The sequence below is a fragment of the Nipponia nippon genome, unplaced genomic scaffold (genome assembly GCF_047370975.1).
Source record: "Nipponia nippon isolate SJK-2023a ecotype South Korea unplaced genomic scaffold, ASM4737097v1 scaffold_31, whole genome shotgun sequence".
NCBI lineage: Eukaryota > Metazoa > Chordata > Aves > Pelecaniformes > Threskiornithidae > Nipponia > Nipponia nippon.
Genome location: NW_028262349.1, coordinates 5,719,581 through 5,732,929, shown reverse-complemented (window position 1 = coordinate 5,732,929; position 13,349 = coordinate 5,719,581). Strand labels below are relative to the sequence as shown.

Sequence of the window (13,349 nt, the reverse complement as noted above, 5' to 3'; positions counted from 1 at the left end):
TATCAACATTATTCTCATCCTAAATCCAAAACACAGCGCTCTACCAGCTACTAAGAAGAAAACTAACTCTGTCCCAGCTGAAACCAGGACAAGACCAAGACCCCAGATGTGGAACATGCCTCTAAGTGCTGCTCACCACCCCCCAAAACAGTCGCAACACAGAAGCATGGACGCCGCAGCGAAGGCCTAATGTGTCCAGGTGAAACAGCTGCCGCAAGAGCGGGGTTCGGGTGTAAGACTGAGGCGCTCAGCTGCAGCCGTGCATCTTCCACTTGTCCCTCGAGCACGCCCAATCTGCCTTCTTGCTGGGACACACATTTGTGCGTTGCTATTTGCTGTATAAGGGTTTAATGAACACACCTGTGCTGTCCACGCTGCTCCTTGGGGCTGCTGGGGACGGAGAGGAATCACAGAATCACAGAATGCCCCGAGTTGGAAGGGACCCCCGAGGATCATCGAGTCCAACTCCCGTCCCTGCGTAGGACAACCCCAAAATTCACCCCATGTGTCTGAGGGCGTTGTCCAAATGCTTCTTGAATGTCGTCAGGCTCGGTGCCGTGACCGCCTCCCGGGGGAGCCCGTTCCAGCGCTCCACCACCCTCTGGGCGAGGAACCTTTGCCCAACGTCCACCCTAACCCCCGCTGGCAGATCTCCCTGCCCTTCCCTCGGGTCCTGTCCTGGGTCGCCAGGGAGAAGAGATCAGCGCCTGCCCCTCCTCTTCCCTGTGAGGAAGCCGTAGGCCGCGATGAGGCCTCCCTCAGTCTCCCCTTCCCCAGGCTGAACAGACCAAGTGCCTTCAGCCGCTCCCCATAGGGCTTCCCCTCCAGACCCTTCCCCATCTTCGTGGCTCTCCTCTGGACGCTCTCCAGTAGCTTTGTCTCCTTTTTGTGCTGTGGCCCCCAGAGCCGCACACAGTGCTCACGGTGAGGCCGCACCAGCGCAGAGCAGAGCGGGACCATCCCCTCCCTCAACCGGCTGGCAACGCAGTGCTTGATGCGCCCCAATCCCTCTCGGAAGCATCGGTCTGGCTCCTGGTAACGCAGTGTGCGCAGCGTAGGGGTGCGTAACCACATCTGAACCCGGCGCTGGGTACGGCTGCTTGGAGCAGGGTAAGGCTAAGGCACCACCCAAAGCTCCAGCCATTACCTAGGGTGAAACACCCTTGCAAATGATCCTCTGTCCAAATGACCCAACGGTGGTGTTGGGTTGAAATATAAATCTTTGCTACGAAAGGGGTGTTTAAACTCCGTGCTGTTCTCTTTAAATGCTGGAGATTGGATGTCAAGGGCCAAGGCAGACATCCTTCGCTGCCCTCAGGAGCCGCAGGCAGCAAGCACCCCGCCGCTCAGCTTGGCTTACTCAGCATCGGAGTTTGAAACCTTTGGCTGCAGAGGGAGCCAGAAGGGGCCTGGGTGTTTGCCTTCAGGTGCTAAAGGAGAAGTAAAAAGAATCCACCCCGAGTTGTTGTGGAGGCAAGGTAGGGAAGAGTTGTCTGCTTTTTTGACATCTTGCCATTTTCCGATTCCCTTTTTAAAAGCTTGAAACGCAGGGCAGCTTCCTCGGGCTGGGAAGGCACGTTTCTGGTGAATCCAACGGCATTGTCAGCATGGACTGAAGGGAGTTGCGTCGGCAAAAGAAAGCCCACGGGCTCTGGACTGCTAATGCCCAAGTCTGTGCTGAGAAGGATTTGATTTTTCGGTACAAAACGTGCTGCTGTTCCTAAGGAATATTTTTGCCCGTCTTCCTCCCTCCTGCTTCAACCTCTGCTTCCTTGGATAACTTCGCCGTTCACCTTACCAGGAACGGCACTGCAGTGTGCTCTGCAGGACATCGCGCTTGTGCCTGCGAGCCTGCCTCTCCCTGACCCAGAGGGAGGATGCCAGGAGGAAGGCTGACAAGCGGTTAAAGCCCCAGCCTAGGGTGTGAGAAAAACATTTCCCATGCTATTGCACCCAGTGGCTTCAGAAGCGCTACAAAATCTTGATGTTTTGGCTCGCTACAGGCTGTTTTGGAGGGACCTGGGCACGCTGGTGATTCAGCCACACAACGCTGAGGCGGGCTGTGCGGCACAGGTATCTGCTTTGCTGCAGGTAAGAGAGAGAGACAGTTTTGAGGATCAATGTATTAAAGATTGAGGCGCTGACTGGGTGGTAGATACCCAGATGTGTAAAGCGGGAGGCCAGCTCTGGCAGGAGCAAGCGAGAATCTTTTGGCTGGCCATGGAGCAGGACGGGGAAAGCCCATTTATTAAGTCTGAGTAAGTTGTTCCCCGCGTGTGATGCTGAGTTCTTCGGGCTGTGGTCACGTCTGCGACAATGACCGGATGCAGCAAAACCCCAAAGTGCGACGCAGCTCCTCTTGTCGCGGGGCACTGCGCAGACCCCCGGAGATCCAACGCGGAGCCCCGGGCGTGCGGCGCGGGGGCCGGCGGGGTTTATGCGGGTTTATTCTCCAGCTTGAGCAGACCTGGTACGTATGGATCTGTCCTTACAAATCCAAAGGATAACGCAAGGAGCGCTCCTGGGGAAACAGGTCCCAAGAATCCTGTGAGCAGACCGGCTGGAATGGCTTGGGGAAGTTGTTTGTTGATGGAAACGTATAACCAGGAGCTGAAACTACTGGCTAGTTTGGAATAGTTCTCTTCTATACCGCCTTTGCCCTTGAATTGCCAGTACTTTTTGAAGGCTTAAACACCATTTTATTAAAAACAAAACAAAAAAGTACACACAAAAAAACCCCAAGACCCCTGAATGCAGTATGGTGTTTGCCTGAAACTGCATTTTCTTCTTTTTCACCATTTTGCTCAGAATATTGGAAATGTTGAATGTTAGTGCAAAACTCGTCTCCGGTTTTCCGGCTGGGGTGATGAGCCGGGGAGGCGATTATTCCCTCCCCACGAGTTGCAGATGCTGGAGGATACAGATAAGCCACTGCCATTTGACAGTGGTGTTGGGTTAAAAGCCTCTCTGCAATTGCGACGCATCTGCGTTTTCATCCCCTACGAGCAGCAAGGCACGGCTGTGCTCTTGGATCGGCCTCCCCTAAGTCTCACAGAAGTCGGTGCTGAGACGGGGTTAGACTTCAGGATCCCTGGTCCCACCACATCCTCTCCTGAGCCTCAGCCTCCCTGGAGAGCTGCTGCTGCCACAGGCGCCCGCTCTGGTCACGGCACCCGAGGTGGTAACAGCAAATCTCCCTATTTCCATGGCAGATCGTTAACTTTCTGTGAGTGCTACGCAATGCTGCAGGATATAGGATCTGATGATCTCCAGTTCATTGCTAGCAAAGGTGTGTACTTGTGCCCTCAAAGGGTAAAAGTTGTTTTAAGTGTTGTCAAATAATGAGTCATCTCTGATTAATGTTTGACTGAGCAGGCGGCAGGCACTAGGACCTCCGGGACGCTGCATCTGCAGCCCTCACCAGAAAAGAAATCAGGAAATAACGCAGTAGCTCTTTCTGGGAGGATGCCCTTGAAAGTAAAGCTTTGCTGCTCCATATGAAAGAGAATTTTCTCTCCAGGAATTCAGGAATCTGAGTCCAGGCTTAGGCGTGAGCTACCCCGAGACATCGTTGCCCCCAGGGCCCTGCATGGACGTTGCTGGGAGGTAAGTGCAAGGGTCTGCCAGCGCTGCCGAGGGCAGGTGATGTGTTGTCGCGTCTGCTCTGTCACCGGCGGGGCATGGACGTGGCGTTGCAGCGTTAAGAGCATTGCGGTCAGTGGGGAACATGGCCCGGTGGCTCCTGTTTTTCAGCAAAAGAGCTGTACTTGCCGTTTGTCCAAGCGACCCTTAGCGCAGCCGGGTGTTCGTAAAAAAGTTCTCCAGCTTGCGTTTCAAAGGTGTGCGCATGACACAGCCGGCTCCCATTTCAGTGCAACCTGCCAGTGCCTGCGTCCCCTCCTCTGCCACTGCGCCGTGGGGTCCCAGTGGCTCCACAGCTGGGGTAACTCTGCACTGGGAACAAGCCTGAACTCTCCAGTTCAGGGCTGGGATGGCTCCACCAAACCCCACCGTGTTTCCATACTGCAAATCCTCATTGCAAATACTCAGGTTAACCGATTAAGTGTAGAACAGCTCCAAAACAAAGAGGGGGGCAAATATCTCCTCCCAGGCTTTCTGCCCGCACATCCTGCTTGTGGGAACGTTCATTCCAGCGATGGGAACCACATGGACCAAACATCTCAAGAACAAATAGTTGCTTTAGGACAAGGCATTGAGTGGCACCGGGAGGAAGGTGATTCACTGCCATTGCCCGCTGGTGGCTGGGTGGAGGCACTGGCCGGTCTCCAGGCTCTGCCAGCGGCAGGTATCTGTGTGGGGGTGCGGGTCCGGCACGCCGAGCCCTAGTGCCAGCTGGGCAGAAGAGAAGCTGGGCCCTTGGGTGCTCAGAGCGGAGGAGCCGTCCCTTCCAAGCACCACCTGCGGTCTGCACACAGGGGCAGGGCTGAGCAACCAGTTGCTGCTTTTCACCAGGAATTACTGTCCTGGAGCAGCCGAAAATGAAGGACCAACTGTCAGAGCTACTGTCATCCCTCCCGGCTCAGCCAGCATGTCCCTCCTCGTACCAGGCTGTGTACCACAGCCAGGGCTATGGAGTGGACCCTGTCCTCCCCCATCCTGGAAGTGAGCTGAGCTGCATCCAGTCACGTCAGACTTGGGCTGTGCCTGCAGCACGGAGCGGCCGCCTTTGCATCTCGAAGTCCACCAAGATATGTGTGGCACGGATGGGCTGCAGGACGAAAGGATGTCTGTGCTCGCTTAACGATGGCTTCTGGAGCAGATAAAGCCTGCTAATATTAACCTTGCAACAGCTGCTGTTATCCCTTTTTTGTTGCTGTTTTGGATAGGGACCGGCACGGTAAGTCCTCAGATCCTCACCGTCATGGAGACGGGCTGGGGTTAACCACCGGTGATGCAGAGGAGTGACCGTGACTCACCGTCCAAAAGAGGAACAGAGCAAAGACTGTCATCTCTGCTCCAAGGAGCTGAGTGAGGCCCTGCACCTCTCGCAGCCCAGCAGAGCCAGGGAGACATCGTCCTGCTCTGGCTACAAGTTTCCAAGAGGCCAACAGTGGGGGTTCCTGAGATTGGGGTGGTCAGCGCTGGGTCCCAGCCCCGCATTGCCCTGCCCAGGCTCTTGTGCTCACTGAGCACCAACAAAACCAGTGCATGAATGAAATCACCTCTTCCCCTCCTCAGCCATTTCTCGTCTCTGGAAGCCCATGCTTCCCTGGCTGTTCTGAGGTCTTGGAAACAGAGACGAGCACGGAGCTGCTCGAATAGCTTCACACTATCTGATTCTCTGGTAGGAAGGAGCAAGGTGGGCAGGAAGCAGATTCGCCTACGTGGGACGTGGGTCTCATCAGATGGCATCTCTGGCAAAGCTGAAGAGTGTGAGCTGCAAGCACTGAGAAATCCCACCTTCCTTTCGAAAAGGAAAGAAAGCGTCTGCCATGCAGTGAGTGGCAGAGAGAAATTTCAACTGCAAAATGGATCTGGAGGAAGGGTGCGGAAATCAGAACAAAACTTACAGAAACCATGACTTGACTTTGAAGACTGTGGTGGGTTTGAGGATGGTGCCATGGTACGGGGATGCGTGGCAGCCCAGGCAGTGCCACCGAGGACACAGGCTTGGTGTCAACGCCCCAGCGGCTCGGCCGTCCCCCCCTCCAGCCCCCGGTGCTGCTAAGGCAGCAGGAGAGGCTTTGCCCACTGAGTCCCACTATCCGCGATGTCAGTTGTTCAAGGAATTAGTGGATGGAACCCTCTGGGAAACTGCCCTCAGGGATCAAGGAGCTGAACAGAGCTGGTAGCTCCTTAGGGGCATTTTTCTTAGAGTGCAAGAGCTCTCAGTTCCCTTATGGTAAAAAAAATCAGGCAAGGAAGGCGGGAAACCAGCACGGCTCAGTAAGGACCTGGTCAAACCAAAGGGTAAGAAGGAAACGTGGAACCAGAGATGTATCCTAGGAAGGACAGAGAGATGCTCCCTGGATGTGTAGGGATGGCATCAGGAAAGCTAAGGGGCAGCTGGAGTGGAATTTGGCAAGGGATATGGAGAATAATAAGAAGGGCCTCTACAGGTACATTGGCCAGAAAAGGAAGATTAAAGAAAATGTGTCCCCCACTTAAATAAGACGGGAGAGCTGGTGACAGCCAACATGGAGAAGGCTGAGGTACTCAACATTTTTTTTTTCCCCTCAGTTTTCAACAGTAATCTCTCTTCCCACACGTCTCAAGCCCCTGAACCTCAGGGCAGGGACTGGGGGAACAAAGTCCTTCCCATTGTAGGAGAGGATCAGGTTCAGGACCACCTGCGGAACCTGAACATACGTAAGTCTACAGGATCCAACAAGATGCAGCCCAGGGTCCTGAGGGAACTGGCTGATGTAGTTGCCAAGCCACTCTCCATCACATTTGAACAGTTGTGGCAGTCAGGCAAAGTTCCCAGTGACTGGAAAAAAGGGAAATGTCACACCCATTTTTAAAAAGGGTAAAAAGAAGGACCCTGGGAACTACCAACCAGTCAGCCTCACCTCACTGCCCGGCAAGAACACGGAGCAGATCCTCCCAGAAGAGATGTCGGAAGTCATGGAAATCAGGGAAAGATTAGAGACAGCCAACTTGGCTTCACCAAGGGCAAACCATGCCTGACTGATCTAGCAGCCATCTACGATGCATCAGTGGACCAGTGAAGAGCTAAGGATGTCATCTACCTAGAGTTCTGTGAGGCCTTTGATATGGTCCCTCACAACATCCTTACCTCTAAATTGGAGAGATATGGGTCTGAGGATGGACTGTTAGATGATAAAGAATTGGCTGGATGGCCACATCGAAAGAGTTACAGTCAATGGCTCGGTGTCCCAGTGGAAAGCAGCAACAAGCGGTGTCCCTCAAGGGTCCATACTGGGACCAATACAATTTAATATCTTCATTAGTGGTGTGCATAGTGAGATTGAGTGGTCCCTCAGCAAGTCTGCAGATGAGACCAAGCTGAGTGGTGCAGTTGATTCACTTGGGGGAGGGGATGCCATCCAGAGGGACCTTGAGAGGCTGGAGGATTGGGCCCATCCGAACATCATGAAGTTCAACAAGGCCAAGTGCAAGGTCCTGCATCTGGGTGGGGGCAATCCCCAGTACAAGTACAGGCTGGGGGATGAATGGATTGAGAGCAGCCCTGAGGAGAGGGACTTGGGGGTACTGGTGGTTGACAAATTGGACACGAACCAGCAATGTGTGCTCGCAGACCAGGAAGCCGGTTGTATCACCGGCTGCATCACCTGCAGCAAGGCCAGCAGGGCGAGGGAGGGGATTCTGCCCCTCTGCTCTGGTGAGACCCCACCTGGAGCCCTGCGTCCAGCTCTGGGGTCCCCAGCACGGGAAGGACATGGACCTGTTGGAGCGGGTCCAGAGGAGGGCACAGAAATGGTCTGAGGGCTGGAACAGCTCTGCTATGGAGAAAGGCTGAGAGAGCTGGCGGTGTTCAGCCTGGAGAAGAGAAGGGTCTGGTGAGACCTTACTGTGGGCTTTCAATATGTAAAGGGGGCTCACAAGAAAGACTTTATACCAAGGCTTATAGTGACAGGACAAAGGGCAGTGGTTTTAAACTGAAAGAGTGGATTGACCTCGGACATAAGGAAGAAATGTGTTACAATGAGAGTGGTGAGACACTGGCACAGGTTGCCCAGAGAAGCTGGGAATGCCCCATCCCTGGAAATGTTCAACGTCACATTGGACAGGGCTCTCAGCAACCTGATCTAGTGGAAGGTGTCCCTGCCCATGGCACGGGTTTGGAACTAGATGATCTTTAAAGGTCTCTTCCAACCCAAACCATTCTGAGTCTGTGATCCTGGAGGTGACACTGGGGATGAAGGGCTCCAGGAGGAGAAGACCCACAATTTTGCGTTGGAAAGTGGTCACATGCATCCCAGCATGACAAGCTGGTGGCAGGGGGAGCACAGGGACCTTGCGTGGTCATCCCACGGCCAGCGGATGTGACAATCCCGCCTCGACCCAGCCTTGCCCATCAGCGTCCCCACTGCGGCAGGCAGCACCCACATCAGCCCTGCCACGTCCACGTCAGCGGGGCCCCATGGCTGGTGGAGCTGCTGAAACAGGAGGTGAAAAAACAAGTTCCTGGTAAAACCGCATTCCCCTGCCGTAGCCATGGTGACGGGCTCCTGTCATGCTGGTGGGCAGTGGAGAACATCTTTGGACTCTTAAGGCAGGGAGAGGGGCAGGGGCCGGGATAGCTGGGTCCTGCTCCCACCTGGGTTTGGGGCAGGAGTGTCCCTGGGGTATAGCTGGCGTGGGCAGGGTTTGCAGCCTGTTCTAAGCCTTTTTCTCGCTCCTGTGGTGCGGGGCTGCCCCAGGTGATGCACAGGCTTGCAAGGAGCTGTGTTGGCCAGAGGAGCCTGTGGGGACAACAGCGGTGGCCTGGGATGGGCCAGCTCAGCCCCATCCCTCCACAGCCCCCTCTGGTTTCTTCTCTGCAGGTGGCAGCAGGAGAGGACAGGGAGTCACTGATGCGCTGACAGCCGACCATGTCCAGGGTGAGCGGGGCTGCCACAGCCCTTCCCTTGCTGACATCGGGGTGACATGTCCCCCCAGGACCACGGTGGGGTGGAGGGGGGCTCGTGCCCGGTGCCCCTTGTGCCCAGCCAGGGCTTCCGATGGTCCTTGGGGCTGGCGCTGATGGCTGTGGGAGGCGGAGGGGGGCCAGCTCTCACTGTCCCTGCTGACGCTGCCTTCTCCCTTGCAGAAACACTGGCCCCCGGGGACGCAGTGTGTCACCAAGCATGACCACACCAAGCCCAAGGCCCAGGAGCTGGCCTTCCACAAGGGCGACGTGGTCACCATCATCGAGGCTGTGGAGGTGAGCCCGATGGGTGCTCGGGGGATGCGCTGCCGCAGGAGGGCAGGGAGGGGATGGGACCCTAGTGCCATCCGCTGAGCCGCTGGAGCCAGCCTCCCCCCTTCCCAGCGGGATCCCCCCTTCCCTCCCTTGCTCTGAGACCCTCTCGCCCCCAGGGCAAAAGCTGGTACCGCGCCAGGCACAACGAGACGGGGCAGGAGGGGCTGCTGGCGGCCAGCGTGTTGCGGGAGCGCGGCGCCATCCGCGTCGACCCCAAGCTCAGCCTGATGCCGTGAGTACAGCGGGGGGGACGCGGCGGGGGGGGGGCAGCGGCCCAGCTCAGCCCCTGGGAGCTGCAACAGCAGATGAGTCCAGCACGTTTCCCCCCAGCGAGGTTTTGGGAGGGCAGCTGAGGGCAGAGCAGCCCATAGCCATGCCCTGGCGATGGAGGGATTTGCTGGGGCCAGGGCCTGGCTTTAAAGACCCCCAGTTGTGCCCACCCAGCTTGGATGGACCTTGCAGGGAAGGGGTTTATGCAATGGGGTCTACATAGCTTTAGTGGGGGCTCTGCTCTCCCCGTCTGGCTGCTGGCGCTGGGGGAAGCCCGCCGGCACGGCCCCTCTCCCCAATGCCCCTCTCCCCAGCTGGTTCCACGGGAAGATCTCGGGGGTGGAGGCGGTGCAGGAGCTGCAGCCCCCCGAGGACGGGCTGTTCCTGGTGCGCGAGTCCATCCGGCACCCCGGCGACTATGTGCTCTGCGTGAGCTTCGGTAAGGAGGTGATCCACTACCGCGTGGTGCACGAGGAGAACACGCTCAGCATCGACAACCAGCAGTACTTCTCCAACCTCATTGACATGATCGAGGTGAGACCCCCCCCTCCCCGGGCAGTGAGCCCCGCCAGCGCCGGACCGAGAGCAAGAACCTCATGGGGTCCCAGGGAGCAGTGGCAGGTCCCCGTCCCTTTCTCCTGCGGTTTTCATTGGGGTTCGTTACCTGGGGTAACTCTCTGTCCCTGCCAAAGGCTCGTGGTTCCCACTCAGTTTGGGGTGCAACGGACAGATCTGGGATGCCATGGGGATGTCTGCTGCTGCAAACCAGCCGTGCCGGCAGCAGCCCCGGTCCCCTTCCCAGGGCCACGTTTCTGCCACCCCTGCTCATTCGGTGCTTCAGGCAGCAGCGGGGCTTTGGGCATTTTGGAAAAATGCTTCTGCCACCCCTGGAACCTGAACGAGGTCTGAGCCCTACCGAGGTTTTGAGGCGTTTTGCTGTGTTTCTCTCCCATCCAAGCCCCCCTCTTGTCTGCTCACCCTGTGGGGCTGCCGCGTTAGCTCTCGCCCTTCCAGCAAACTCTTCCTCAAGGTTCATCTTCACCCTGGCTCATAGCTGATGCCTATCTCCTCCCCAGGGGGTTGCACTCTCATATGTTTTCCTCATTAAGACACAACTTCTGCTTTTGGGTAGCTCCTTTCCCCTTTCAGCTGCCCTAGCCCTTCTCTGTAACTTCGACAGCCGTCCCTGCCGCTTCCGCTCCCTGTCTCTGCAAACCGCCCTCAGCTGCTGCAGTGCCCGTTTTAACTCCATCAGCTGCCCTCCGGCTCACCCGGAGCACCCCGTATCGCCCGCGCTCTGTCACGGTGTTTCCCTGGCTGGAAGGGAGCAGGGCTGAGATGGAGGCTGCAAGTTGTGGTGCGGGGGGAAACACGGCATTTTGTGCTGCCTGAGCTGAAGGGGCTCCGGGCCTCTCGAGGGCGGCGATGGTGGTGGGGTCCCATGGAGCATCCCACAGCTGTTTCCCGGCTCCACGCCCCAAATTTGAGGGTAAGAGGTGGCATCGCCGCATCGCCTCCGTCTGTCCGTTCCTCGGCAGCACTACATGAAGGAGCAGGGAGCCATCTGCACCAAGCTGGTGAAGCCCAAACCAAAAACAGGGATGAAGTCGGCCGAGGAGGAGTTGGCCAAAGGTAGGGGATGGCGGGAGAGGGTCATGGTCCGGATTTTGGGGACAAGGCAGCATGGCCGCACTGGTGGCCCCTGCTAACCTGCCCTTGTGCCCGTGCGCAGCTGGCTGGTTGCTGAACCTGCAGCGCCTCACATTGGGAGACCGCATCGGGCAAGGCGAGTTTGGAGGTAGGTGAGAAGATGAGGCTGGTGGTTCCCTGGCCACGGACTTCCCCAGATGTCACCACCCCGACGTCCCCTCCCCATCCCGTGGCATGGGGGGCTCAGCCTGGGATGTGGGGGGTCAGGTGTGGGGCTGAGCCTGACCTCTTGTGTCCCCTTCCAGACGTCCTGCAGGGCGAGTACATGGGGCAGAAAGTGGCCGTGAAGAACATCAAGTGCGATGTGACCGCCCAGGCCTTCCTCGCTGAAACGGCTGCCATGACGTGAGTGCCCCACGGGGGGATACGGCCCAACCCTGCCCTGTGACCCGGGGACGAGCAGGGACCCCCTTGAGCTGGATCTGCTCTGTTTCAGGAAGGTCCGGCACAAAAACTTGGTGTGTTTGCTCGGCGTGATCCTGCACAACGGCCTCTACATCGTCATGGAGTTCATGAGCAAGGTGAGAGCACCCAGCCAGTCCTCAGCCAGCGGTACCCGCCACTGCTCAGATTTGGGAACAAAATCCCCGTTTGGGGGGCTGAGTTCGATGGGTGCCGGGTGCTGCAGCCCCTGCGGGAGGCAAAGCCTCCAGGCAGCCCTGTCCCGTTGGTCCTTACGCATTTCTCCTCCTCTATCAGGGCAACCTGGTGAACTTCTTGCGCACGCGGGGCCGGGCGCTTGTCCCGACCCAGCAGCTCCTCCTGTTCGCTCTGTAAGTCCATCTCCCTCCCTCCGGGCTGCAGACCGGTGCTCTGCATCCTCCCAGGCAGCCCCAGGGGACACGCAGTAACACTGCGCTCTGCCTTGCTTGGCCGTCGCAGGGATGTGGCCCAGGGCATGGACTACCTGGAGTCCAAGAAGCTGGTGCACAGGGACCTGGCTGCCCGCAATATCCTCATCTCCGAGGAGAACGTGGCCAAAGTGAGCGATTTTGGCTTGGCCCGGGTCAATCCCAAGGGCGCAGATGCCAGTTTGCTGCCCGTGAAGTGGACGGCCCCGGAGGCCCTGAAACACAACGTGAGCAATGGTGGGAAGGCGGGGGGGGGCCCTCCCGAAGCAGCTCATCCCCCTGCGTCCCCCCTGCTCGTCCCCCCTCCCGCTGACTCGTCCCTGCCCCGTGGTGGCTTCTGGCACATTCAGCCCTGCATCTCCTGAAATTCGGGCTCTGTCCTGACCAGCCCTCGCCCTGGTGCCTAGCAGGGACTGGGGCAGCTCCGGCGGGATGCAGCAGGATGGATCCAGGGCTGTGCGGGTGATGGGGGGGGGGGGGGGTCGCACTCCGGGGAGCTGGGGGGGGCAGGGGGCAGGGGCTGTCTCCTGTCTTGCCCTCAGGGAGGGATGGCGGCCCGGCATGGCCCCCAGCCAGCTTCAGCCTCCCCTCCTCCTGCCGCCGCAGAAATTCTCCTCCAAGTCGGACGTGTGGAGCTACGGGATCCTCCTGTGGGAAGCCTTCTCCTTTGGACGAGCGCCCTACCCCAAGCTGGTGAGTGCTGTGCTGGGGGACGCCACAGGTCACACCCCGCTGGCACTGATGGGACGGGGACATCCCACTGTCCCCTGGCCAGGGCGAGCCCCCGGCGGGGCGGGGAAGGGGGGTCCCAGCTGGCTTCTCCATCCTGCCAGAGCCTGAAGGAGGTGACGGAGCTGCTGGAGCAGGGGTACCGCATGGAGCCCCCCGAGGGCTGCCCGCCCGCCGTCTATGCCCTGATGAAGAGCTGCTGGGAGCTGGAGCCAAGCAAGCGGCCGTCCTTCAAGAAACTCACGGAGAAGCTGCAGAAGGAGCTGAAGCACCTGAGGGACGTTTAACTCCCGTCCCACTCCCGGGACCTGTGGCCAGAAGCACCCCGGACCTGCCGGGCATGGCCGGGCAGCGGGGTGGCCCATGGCGCTGCTCTGTCCCGGTGGAGATGGGGTGGCAGCTGAGGGGGGTCCCTCCTCCCCCGGGGCGCCTGAAGAGGAGGCACCAGCCTCCCTCCATCCTGGCACGGGTCCTTCCCACCACACAGCCCACAGAAAGGTCCCATGGGATCGATCGCCCTCGACCCGCTGGAGCGGGGAGAGTAGCCCCCAAGGGGGGCCATGCCCCACACACCCCACATTCAGCCCCGGGCGGTAGGTGCTACACGTGGGGTCCCTTCGAGCTGCCCCTCCTGGTGAGGGGGGACAGGACGGGACATCTCCGCTCGCTGGAAGATGAAACCCCAACCCCGACGCAGCCCTGCTCCAGCCACCCAGCCCCGCGCAGGGACACGGGTGCAGCCAGCTAAACCACCCGGATTTGGGCTTTTTGATTAAACCAAAGATATTAGTTCAACAGCATCTTTAAGCCTCTGGGCTCAAATTAGGCCTATCCCTCGCTTGGGGCCTGGCAAAGCACAGAGAAAGGCTTGGGGGGGC

At 58.4% G+C, this 13,349-nt stretch overlaps 1 protein-coding gene across 2 annotated transcripts; it reads left to right on the top strand.

Annotated features, from left to right (window-relative positions):
• Positions 1-1,826: 1,826 nt before the first annotated feature.
• MATK (megakaryocyte-associated tyrosine kinase) lies at positions 1,827-13,271 on the top strand. Of its 2 annotated transcripts, XM_087769416.1 has the most exons (15): positions 2,997-3,074; positions 3,213-3,289; positions 3,521-3,606; positions 8,493-8,549; positions 8,759-8,872; positions 9,028-9,143; positions 9,496-9,715; positions 10,720-10,813; positions 10,914-10,979; positions 11,137-11,236; positions 11,328-11,412; positions 11,591-11,664; positions 11,774-11,969; positions 12,349-12,435; positions 12,576-13,271. In XM_087769416.1, the coding sequence occupies exons 4-15, from the start codon at positions 8,541-8,543 to the stop codon at positions 12,756-12,758; spliced, it is 1,344 nt and encodes a 447-aa protein (XP_087625542.1). In that variant the 5' UTR covers positions 2,997-3,074; positions 3,213-3,289; positions 3,521-3,606; positions 8,493-8,540; the 3' UTR covers positions 12,759-13,271. The 2 variants fall into 2 exon arrangements, with proteins under 2 accessions (XP_009471170.1, XP_087625542.1); XM_009472895.2 differs by lacking the exons at positions 2,997-3,074; positions 3,213-3,289 and adding an exon at positions 1,827-2,091.
• Positions 13,272-13,349: the final 78 nt, after the last annotated feature.

Bases quoted from the DNA above. Each gene is read 5' to 3' on its own strand.
- MATK (XM_009472895.2), top strand. The intron at 11,237-11,327 runs GTGAGTGCCCCA...GCTCTGTTTCAG, and splicing joins GCTGAAACGGCTGCCATGAC to GAAGGTCCGGCACAAAAACT. The intron at 11,413-11,590 runs GTGAGAGCACCC...CTCCTCTATCAG, and splicing joins TCATGGAGTTCATGAGCAAG to GGCAACCTGGTGAACTTCTT.